Source organism: Carassius auratus, chromosome 17, assembly GCF_003368295.1.
Source record: "Carassius auratus strain Wakin chromosome 17, ASM336829v1, whole genome shotgun sequence".
Taxonomy (NCBI): domain Eukaryota; kingdom Metazoa; phylum Chordata; class Actinopteri; order Cypriniformes; family Cyprinidae; genus Carassius; species Carassius auratus.
Genome location: NC_039259.1, coordinates 6,718,597 through 6,730,117, shown reverse-complemented (window position 1 = coordinate 6,730,117; position 11,521 = coordinate 6,718,597). Strand labels below are relative to the sequence as shown.

General features: G+C 36.8%; 1 protein-coding gene across 3 annotated transcripts; it reads left to right on the top strand.

Moving 5' to 3' along the window:
- Positions 1-1,772: 1,772 nt before the first annotated feature.
- LOC113117053 (calpain-1 catalytic subunit-like) lies at positions 1,773-11,479 on the top strand. Of its 3 annotated transcripts, none has more exons than XM_026285441.1 (22): positions 1,773-2,054; positions 3,905-4,161; positions 4,490-4,562; positions 4,948-5,066; positions 5,190-5,323; positions 5,509-5,683; positions 6,058-6,123; positions 6,590-6,675; positions 6,861-6,932; positions 7,026-7,186; positions 7,259-7,419; positions 7,524-7,535; positions 7,708-7,913; positions 7,997-8,054; positions 8,748-8,816; positions 8,923-8,980; positions 9,083-9,144; positions 9,309-9,377; positions 9,510-9,588; positions 9,844-9,960; positions 10,074-10,126; positions 10,252-11,479. In XM_026285441.1, exons 2-22 carry the CDS (start codon positions 3,913-3,915, stop codon positions 10,276-10,278), a joined length of 2,106 nt encoding a protein of 701 aa, XP_026141226.1. In that variant the 5' UTR covers positions 1,773-2,054; positions 3,905-3,912; the 3' UTR covers positions 10,279-11,479. The 3 variants fall into 3 exon arrangements, with proteins under 3 accessions (XP_026141226.1, XP_026141225.1, XP_026141227.1); XM_026285440.1 differs by having other exon boundaries at positions 1,775-2,054; positions 3,901-4,161; XM_026285442.1 differs by having other exon boundaries at positions 1,978-2,027; positions 3,901-4,161.
- Positions 11,480-11,521: the final 42 nt, after the last annotated feature.

Genomic DNA, 11,521 nt, shown 5'->3' with positions numbered 1-11,521 from the left:
GCAAGGACATCATTGCAGGGGAGTTGATGAGAAACCATACACAGAACATGAAATCTTATCTACAATTAACATCCTATTTAATCCATTTGGATTTGCAGAACATACTGTATAATCATTAAAGGCAAATCTTTGCTCAGAGAGCTCCCCATTGAGGCTTGCAGTGTTTGGGGAGTAACATTGTAACTAAATTATGCAACATCAGGACACAGATCTTGTCAGAAGCCTTGAGAAGCCAGAGACCTTCAAGATCTATATGTGTTCAGACCACCTCCATATCAAAGAAGCTCACCAAACCCTCATCAGCCAACCCCTTTAACACCAGTCACTTGAACTCCTGACCCACCATAGCTAACCCCCTTTAACATCACCTAATCCATTTATAATGGCCCATCCCAACTCCAGCCATCCCAGCAGCACCCCACTCCGGCAGGAGCCTTACCTAAAACCCACACTGCCACAGCAGTGCCTGCTCCCGCAGGAGCCTCTTCCATATTTCCCCAATGCCGCAGCAGCATCCCGCTCGTGCAGGAGCCTTACCTAACTCCCACAGGAGCCTCTTTCACATTTACCCGCTGCTGCAGCACTTCCCACTGCCGCAAGAGCTCTTCTATATTGCCCCACTGCCGCAGCAGTTCCCGCTCCAGTAGGAGCCTATGTCTGTATTTTAGACTGCTGCAGCAGTGCTCACTCCCGCTTGAGCTTTTCTGTATTCCCCCACTGCCGCAGTAGTTCCCACTCCCACAGGAGCCATACCAAATTCCCACACCACCGCTGCTGGTCCTACTCCCTCAGGAGCCTTACCTAAATTCCCACATTGCTACAGAAGTCCCCACTACCGCAGAAGCCATTTTCTCTTTCCAGTTGCTATAGCAGTTCCCACTCTCACAAAAATTTTTTTTCAGATGCCGCAGCAGTTCCCACTCCCACAGGAGTTTTCTTTTTAGATGCAGCAGTGCCCTCTTTCACAGAAGCCACCTTTTCTTCAGATGCAAACCCCTCTCTGGCTGCTGTCCTGTACTAATTGCTTCTTTTTGGGGAGCGATCTGAGTGTGGTCTAAAAGCCGAGCTCAGACCCCTCTCCCCAGACAGGGAAAGTACCGCAGGCTTGAGTAATTAACGAGCTCGGAGCCCTCTCCCCGGACAGCATGCCAAATATGCATAAACTTTACTCAAAAAATGCATAAAGATTTAATGTGCTGCAGTGCAGTGCACAGTTTCAAATTCTTACTGCCTGGCAATATCAAACTGTATTTCATCTTTCAGTAATCATACTTGATCTATCAAACTGTATTTCATCTTTCAGTATTCATACTTGATCTGAGGTTACTGGGTTTTATTTGCACTGACATGGCAAGAATTTACATACCTAAGTAGACCTACCTGTCACAAGTGTTCACTTGCCAAGAAAATGTCAAACACTCTAAGGTTACCTGGGGCCAAGTTAAACCATGTCAGCATATTATGCAGTGCAACAATAAAACGGGCCAATATGGACATAATTTATAGACATATACATCATGCATAAATTATTTGCAGATAATATCAATTGCAATTCAAGATCATTATAATGATGAAACGTGAGTAGAAGACAACATTCAAAGCAAGTCCAGGCATGATGAACCGCTATGTGCCTCACATAATGTATTTTTGGAGGCTGTACATAAACCCATTCTGTAAAAGAGTGCAAAAAATTAAACTGTGATTGTATCCTAACAAGCTGCATACATTTTATAATGCTGACACAGATATAATCTCTGCACATCTTGCCAATTTTTGTTTCTTCTGAGGGGGAATATAATAATGTGCATGCTGTGAAACATGTTGGCCAACATTTCTTTTTTTTTTTTCTGTGGTAAATGTGAAGGATTTTAGTTTCTCAGAATGACAAAGACTTGCTGCCAATCACTTCTTTGTTAATAAACCCAAAAGATGGGAGTTGGGTGGGGCTTCTGCTTTTTTAAAAGATTGAAGTAGGGCAAACGTATGTAAAAGCCACTCACAGACAGAGAAGACAACCAGGCTTTTGGGTAAACTTTTATTGTTCCAGTCATTTGGTACGTTTACATTTTATTAATTTCAGTGCAATGAGTTTAAGTTCATTAGCCTAATAGGAATGGCTGGTATATATTTTACTTGTAGATACAAACTACTTGGTTAAAAACACTCTTTATACTAATGAAAACTGATTGAATTGTATAAATGCTGGAATTAATTGAATTACTTTTTTTTATTATTATTCTGTAATCTTTGCAAAGTAAAATACTTGTGTGCTTGTGTAAATTTACTATAAATTTCTGTAAGAAGTTATTACACAGTGTGTGCATACCTGAAGCATAAACATTAGAATATGCAACTAACAGTAGATAAAATGCATACTACTGTATGAATGCAGTGTAAGTTGCTTTGGATAAAAGCTTCAAATGCCAAATGTAAGTGAAATGTAAATGTTAACAGAAAATCAATAATATTATGTTTTTTTTTTAGCCTTAATAGAAAATGTAGATGATTACAATGACTTGTGAAAGTATTCATACCCTTTCTTTCTTTCTTTTTTTGTTATGAAGCAGCCTTATGTGAAACTGCCTTACACTTATTCATACCCTTAACACAAAATATTTAGCTGAAGAACTTTAACAGCCTCAAGTCTTTTTGGGTATGACGCGACAAGCATTGCACATCAGCATTTGCCAATTATCTGCAATTATTTTCCTCACCTCTTCACCTCTCAAGCTCTGTCAGGTTGGATGGGGGCAGATGCACATTTTCAGCTTTCTCCTTCTATTCCAGAGCATTTTCAGCTTCCAAATGCTCTGGAATAGGTTTTCATTAAGGTTATCTGCAATAAGCGTTCCATTACTCTGACAAGTCCACATTATGAGGCTGCTACCAGCACACTTTGCTTTTTGGACGGTACTCTGCAGGTGATGAGCAGAGCTGGTTTACTTCTAACATGATGCTTAGAATTGTGGTTAATCAGACCAGATAATTTTGTTTCTCAGAGTCTGTGAGTCCTTTAGGTGCTTTTTTTTAAAATTCCAAGTGGGTTTTCATGTGTATTAACTGAAGAGAGGATTGAGTCTTGCCACACAGCCATAAAGGCCAGATTGGTGGAGTGTTGGAATGATGTTTGTCCTGTAGATTTCTCCTTTCTCCACGTATGTTCATGGAGCTCAACTAGAGAGACCATCAGCTTCTTTTTCACCACTTTAACCAACCTCCCATCAGTTGCTCAGTTTGGCCAGGAGGCCAGCTCTAGGAAGAGTTCTAGTTATTTCAAACTTCTTCCTTTGAGGGTAACATAACTACATGCTTCAGTGAAACAGATTTATTTTCGCCTGAACTTTCCCCCCCATGTGTGGCTTGACACAAACATTTTATTGAGGAGTATGTTCCTTTTCAAATCATGCTAATTCAATAGAACTTGCTATGGGTTAACTTTACTCAAAGTATAATAACATGAGCTAAATTTAAATGAGCTTAGTTTCAACTGTCCCAGAAAAGGGTATGAATAATTATGCAATTGAATCATTTTTTTTTTTTATATAACTTTGCAAATGTTTTTTTTTTATTTATTTTTTTACTTTACCATTATGGTGTATGAGTGCAGATTGATATGGGGAAAAAGCGGTTAAACATAAGGCAACAACATAACAAAATGTGAAAAAAATTAAGATATATGAATACTTTCGCAAGGCACTGTATAACAAAAGACTACAACATGCAAGACATGCAAGTCTGCTGTCAGGGTATGAACACCTCTTAAATGATTTTAAAATGAAGATCAACAGATTGGGGCTGGGATTTCTGGACGACAGGGAATGTCATGTGGCAAATTTGCTGGACATATAATATATTTGTACTGTTATTGTCTTTTCCCTCTTAAAAAAATAATGAATCCAGATAGATTTCAAAATGCCTCCTCCAGCGGTTCCCCATGGCATGTGCTTAAAAGTTATAAACAACCGCAACATGAAGGGTGGCATGGGCTCTGAAACAAATCCTCTGAAGTTCATGGATCAGGACTGCAACGTTTTACAAGACTACTGTCTAAAGACAAAACAGAGATTTGTTGACGACTTTTTCCCACCTGATCCCCGTTCTATTGGTGAAGGGCTGCTGGAGCCAGATGATATGGCCAGGGTGGAGTGGATAAGACCAACGGTATGTAGGCAGACCTGTGTTTTGCTTGAGGCATTTGGCAGGTGTGTTCTGACAGTGTTGCTCAACATCGTAGAAGGAGTGTGAAACATAATATTTTGTTGAAAGCTAAAAGAGTCTTATTTCAGAGTCTTAAGTCAGTTGACAGTGACAAGTTAAATGCTTAAAAAAACATAATAAACTTGATCTGTAGTTACATGTTACTGCAGATTATGGTCCTTTTCAGAAAAATGAAAAAGAGAAAGGAATTATTAAAACACCATCATTGAAAATATCCTTTTCACAGGATGGATCAGTTGACCAATAACGAAGGTGTATTATTTTCTTTCAGGTATTGTGTCCAAACGCAGCTGAATTGATTGTAGAGACAGTGTCCAGGTTTGACTATGCCCAAGGAAGAGTAGGTATGTCTGGGTAACCACAAAATTGATGTTTTAACTCACATGTCCAGCAACACACTTGCCAAGAGGTTTCTAGTGAATCTGTAGACACTGATTGGCTGGTTCAGGTGCATGCGTTTAATTAGGGCTGGAGCTAAACAGGAGGAGGTTTGGACACTCCTGCGATCAGACAAATTATAAATACAAATTTGTTTGCCCTGGGAAATTTTTACACCATTTTGATACTTTTTAAGTACTGTATTTCTATTTTTAAACCTATACAGCAAGTGTAAACTCAGTCATGAAAAACGTCCATTCACTTGCCAAGCTAAAAATTCAGATGTGAGTTGAGATAAGAAAGACATCAAATTCACTGAGGTAACTGGTGTTTTTTTTTTCTTCTTCTTAGGTAATTGTTGGTTTCTGGCCTCTGTTGGGGCTCTAACATTTCAAACCAAATTACTACAAAAGGTCGTTCCTGATGGACAATCATTCAGCCACAATTATACTGGTCTATTTCACTTCAGAGTAAGTTCCTATCTTTTCCATGACATAACTGACAGCATCAAAACAGCAAGCCATAGCACTTCCTGTTTTGTGTTTCATTGTATCAGTTGTTCTATCACATTTCTGCTATCATGAATTTTACAGTTCTGGCGGTTTGGAAACTGGTACGATGTTGTGATTGATGACAAACTGCCGACGATCGGCCGCCAGCTGATTTTTGTGAAATCAAAAACATTTAATGAGTTCTGGCCTGCCTTGCTGGAGAAAGCCTATGCCAAGTAAGTGCATGTACATCTTTTTCTGTGACTTTATAAAGTCTCATCAATAAAGCAAAACAACTGTGCTGATGTGTTCAATACAAGCACGGCTGTAATTGGGCCTGTGCTTCATGTGCTGTAATCGTCCTCTAATATATGTTTGTTACACTATGGTAAATGATTTTGAGTTATAATGTCTGTTCCAGGCTGTGCGGCTCCTACGCTGACATGCATGCTGGTCGAGTATCTGAGGCCCTATTGGACTTTACTGGTGGGGTTCATATGCACTATGAACTGAAAACAGCTCCTACTGATCTGTGGGACATAATGCACCGTGCTTACCAGTCAGGGGTCCTTATGGGATGTGAAACTCCGGCAGGGGTAAGCAAAGAGTAATTATATCTTAAGCACACGGTCATGCTAAACTAAAAACATTAGTACAAATTATTTTTGTGATTCCTTTGATTGTATAGATTACATTTAAAGATGCTGTTATTTAGATGTTCACTATCTAGACCCCAAATTCCCCTACTTCAACCACACACACACACACACACTCTCTGCAAAACCCCTCCAATATCTTTTCTCTTGTATGCCTAGACAAAAAAAAAAATATATATATATTATATATCTATTAGTAATAATACTACTAATAAAATAAAATCCAGCAACTTTAACACTTGTGTGCCATCTTTAACACTTACACAGTGCCATCTGTCTCCTGGTAATTTTTGTTTATGTTTCTACATAATCAGAATGAAGAGCGATTACCAAATGGCATAGTTGTGGGCCACGCTTACACTGTGACAAAGGTTTACCAGGTAAGACTACACAATAAAAAAAAAAATAATAATAATACAAATTGTTTTATGAGTGTGAATGGGCTAATCTTAATTAAAATTTGGGAGGAGGTAACCCTGACTCTATTCAGCTTTATTTTTTTATGTATTAAGATTCATTATTACTGTGTGAGGAACATATTAAGCATGGACTTTAACCACAGGTTGCTTCCGATAAATTTTTCTCAATCCTTTCCAGACTTCACAAGCTTGTTCCTGTTACAAAGTGTGTGGGAACTTGCTAGGAAAAATATTTTATCATCCACTGAATATAGTGTACAAATAATAAAAAATAAGCATTTTTTACTTTACAGTTTTTACTTTTACTTTTAATTATTGCAAAATTGTAATTTTTTTATAGTCTATTAAAGATGCAATTACAAATATTACAAATGTCTGTCACATGTATAAACCACTACAAATTTGCAGTTGAAATCATGCTCAACAGGTCATGAGTGGTAGAAACCCAGTTAAACTGGTTAGATTGTTCAACCCTTGGGGAGACAGTGAATGGAACGGAGACTGGAGTGACAAGTAAGCTCTGCTTTTATTCAACATTATTGCAGATAAGCAACTAGCAGAACAACTGACAGTAAAAATATAAAACATCATTTCTTTTTCTGCAAAAAGCAAAGGGAAGCAGACGTGCAGTCAATTATAATTTTATAATTGTCAAAGTTATCTTTTGTCCTGATGTTTATTTTGCATAAATCTTTCAGCTCACCTTTGTGGAACACCGTGAGCAATGAGGACCACAAACAACTCCAAGTGATTGAAAATGGAGAGTTCTGGTGAGCATGAACCATGTTTTTATTTACTGTACTAAAACACAAAATACACTTTTTGTCTAGGATCATTTTAATTTATATATATATATTTTGCAGGATGTCAATGAACGATTTCCGTAGAACATTTGACAACATGGATATCTGCTGCACCTGTCCTGATTTTCTGGAGGGGAAGTCTGCTTGTCACTGGATTTCCAAGTTCCACCATGGCAGCTGGGTTTCTGGGAGCACAGACGGAGGCGGCATAAGTTATACAGGTGCTTTTCCTAAATTATGAAGCTGGTTATGAAATCAAATCTGCTTCTAACACCACTCTTCTGGGACTTTAGACAGCTTCTGTAAAAACCCCCAGTTCTGGCTGAAGATTGAAGAGTTGGATAAGGCCTGTGAACAGGGCCAGAATAATGTTCTGGTGACTCTCATACAGAAACCTGACAAGAGACACAGACGCCGCTCTGCACACCATGGCATCGGCTTCTACGTGTTTGCAGTCAGTATTAACAACAAAAAATAAATATATTTGTATTGTGTGTGTATGATTTCTTTTGTGTTTGAAGTGTAATCTTTATTTCTTTTTATTTTGAACTTTCACAGATTCCACCTGAGGCAAGTGAAATATAAATGATATCAAAGTTTCTTGTGTTAATCACATTGGTTTAAAAAAAATGCACTGTGTATTTCAGGTTGTATCAATACATATCAGATCATTTGTTATACCTTTCTGACACATTCCATTCGCATGTTCAAGGAAACTACATTTTGTATCATTAACTATTAGATGCGATCTGAGGGAAAGTTTGGATCAAGCTTTTTCCATGGAAGAAAGCCTGTGGTAACAAGCGAGCCCTTTCAACGTGCAAGACAGGTGATGAAATTCTTCAGGCTGGAGCCCGGAGAGTATCTCATCGTGCCATCCACACACCAGCCCAAAATGAAAGGAGAATTCATCCTGTCCATTCTCTGCAAAAATGAGATCCACATTCAGTAAGTTGCATGAAGGGCTGATAGACTGACCTTTTTTACTTATGCTTGGAAAAAATACTTTTTAATTGTATTTTTTTTTTTAGAAAGGACACAGAAAGAATTGAGAAAGATTTTCTTGTGGATCTTTTGGGCGGGTCTGAGGTAATAATACACATAATCATTGTGTAAAATGCAATTAGATAATTACACACTGAAATAATTGATCTTTCAGCAAATCTGCAATTATGGGCAGCTAAATCCTGTTTTTGTTATTGCACCTATAAGATGGAAATAAAACCATCTATTATAACTCTGCTTTAAGGACTCTAGCATGATGTTGGATATGACGATAATAATGTACTGTATATAGATCTGTTACGCTGCTGCTGTTGGTTATTGCTGTAGTTGTAGAATATTGCTGCTACTGCAAACAAGTACAGGGACATGCTACTGCCATTGGATATGGCGATACGGTGCAATGAGTATTTAAGAAATACTGCGGCTGCACAAATGGCATATAAAATAACCCATAGCAGATCTATACAGGTGGAACTGGGGAAGGTGGAGGGTTTCAGAGAAAGCTTGCTGCAGGAATCTCTAGTGATCACTAGCCAGCCTTATAAATGCATGGCAGTAAGCTCTTTGGGTGCATATGGAACATGAACAAATCAACTTGTGCCATTCTGAATATCATCAGTTGTATTAGCAACCCATCAGCCTGCACCATCTACAGTTTTATGACGAAACTATGCATTCATTCATTCATTTGTGTGTGTGTGTATGTAACTTATGAAACAGTTCAGTTCCAGTTGCCATTTTAGCAGTTTTTTCTTCATTATCTTTTCACACGTCCAGGTCCATTACACTGAAGATGTGGAGGAAAGATCAAAAACTAAAGCACTGTTTCGGCAATATTCTGATCAAGTAAATATGAAGCTAATATATTATCAAAAATTCCATTAAAAACCACTGCTGCTGTGCTTTGCAATATAACAAGCTTCAAGCTCTTTAATGTCTTCTTTGGAAACAGTATCAAGTTGTTGATGCTGAGAAGCTTCAAAGGCTTCTCCATGAAAACCTACTTGGAGGTGAGTGTTTTAAAAACCCTGTCCATTCTATGTGAAATATACTGTCTGTAGCTAGATTTTAAAAATCTTACAAATGTATCTTTTGTGGCTTATACCTTTTAGGGCATAAAAACCCTGAAGGATTTGGCCTGGATTCCTGTAGAAGTATAATAGCCATGTCAGATGTATCCTTTATTCTTTAAGAATGTCATTTAATAATAAGTAATATTATTATAAAAATAATTTGTTGAATGATGATGATTTATATCCAGGTTTAGCTTGTATTTCTAGTCATTGTAAAGAAACTACAAACTCTAAAAATATTCCATGACTGTAACAATAACAATAGTTAAATGTTACTGGAAGACTCCTCGGACCAGAGTTCATTCGTCTTTGGAACCGTATTTTGACATACAAGGTGAGTGGATTCGAGTCCAGAATTTAGCTATGGATTTTTATTGTATTTAGAAAAGTAATGTAGTTATGTATTTAGTTATTACATTTTTATCAAGAACATTTTTTCAAAGCGTTTTTTTTTTTTTTTTCACAGAATATCTTCTACAGCATGGATTCTTCCAGAGATGGTGTTCTGTCATTCAGCGAACTGCAAAATGCATTAGAGAAAACAGGTTGAGACAGTTTATGCTTTGCTTTGGTGAACTGTTGTTGAAAATATTGTAATGTTCCTAGTAGTATTCAATATTTGCATTACCTTTAATATCACAGTAAATAAATAATCACAGCCTGCATAATAGCCACCCTCTGTGTCCAGTGAACAATAAAACTGAACACAGTGGTATCAATATAATATTGATATTGATATAACATGTTCATTCACACATTGCATACTGTATTTACTGTATGCCATGGTTATTATACCCTAGGACTGCATCTAAATGAAGACATCCTAAATCTGATGTTTGTGCGGTACAGTGGGGCTACTGAACAGATCTCTCTGGAGGGTTTCATATGCCTTGTCATGCGTTTGAATTGTGTGGCCAGTGAGTAGGACTCCATGTAGTAGACAGAAACTACATATATGTTTTTGTTCCATCCTTTCATGCTCATGAGCTACATACTCCTGGGAATAATGAATCGTTATTCTTTTTATCAGGAATATTCCAGAGACTGTGTGAAAATGGAAAGATTACTCTTGATGAGAGTGAGGTAATTCTAGTGATACTTTTTTTATATTATATATTATATATATTATATATTATATATTTCCAAACACATGCACTTGCTTAATAGTTCCTAGATTTACAACCTGTTTCTGTGTATCTGTGTTTTAGTGGATAGGGCTCACCATGTACTCATGAGGGAATGACTGCTAGCCAAGAGGTTACCAACAAATGCGAGAAGCAGTGCGAAAAGAAAACATCAGCTTGGTGATCAAAAACAAACAGCGATTTAGGCAATCTAAGCATGTCTTGTATTTTTCTTTTATTCCTTTTTTTCTATATCAAACTGATAAATGGTGATTGTTATATTATGCCCTGCCCTTTTATCCCTCTATTAAAATGCTTTTCTCTTTTTCTTAAAATTCATTTAATATACCAATTTTATATGATCAAACTGTTTGTAGTAATTGCAAAAAAATCTGTCTATTTTCCATTTTTCGAAAAGTTATGCATGTTATCTATGTATTTTTCATTGTATACACTTGGAGTCACTGTTGGTGTAAAGTAAAGCATATTCAATGCTATTTTAAAGTTCTGATGCTCTTGTGATTGTCAAGTAGGAATATTTCTCAACACAACATCATATAACGGGACTTTAGGCCACATTTAGTTCTACAATACATGGAAAGATCGATCTATTTGCAGTCATTTTCATCTAAATGACAGATGCTTTGGTTCCCGCAGAACTTTGAAACATGATTTACATGCCAGGAAATGTGTTTTGGTGTCAGTTTGTGACCATTTTTGTCTGATATCAGCCACATTGATAATATCCACACAAGAGAAAATATTCAGCTGTCTTTTGAATTTTTCTTACAGTATGTATACTATACTCTATTTTAAGATATAAACTATTAATTTTAGAAACACTTGAATGACAATTGTTCCTATTGTATGAATAGCTATATGGGTTTAATTACTTTGTCTTTAGCCTGCAAATTTAGTGCTTTAGTGTAAGCATTACTTTTTCAATTAGTTATATTTTCAACTCAAAAATAAATATTAAAATAATGTGGTTATTTCAATATGTTGTAATTTATTATTTTGTAAATGAAAACAAAATAATGAATACACTGAGATTTTATACATTACAGTCTCATTTTCATATATTCATATACAAAAATTAAATATGTTTGCTTGTTGCTGTCTGTTGCCAGTGTTGTTTTGCTATCACCTTCTTAAGAATTATCTGATGGACACATGTGTGTGAACCCGCATCTGTGCATCTTTCACTATAAGCAATGAGGCCTAGTAACTTCAAAAACAGTAACTCCTCATTGCAGAGAAATATTATCAGTAGCCTGTCGAAGCTATTTTACTAATAAAAGTCTGTGCTGCTGTCGTTGTCACGTGCAGTAATGTGTGTGTGTGCATGTATGAA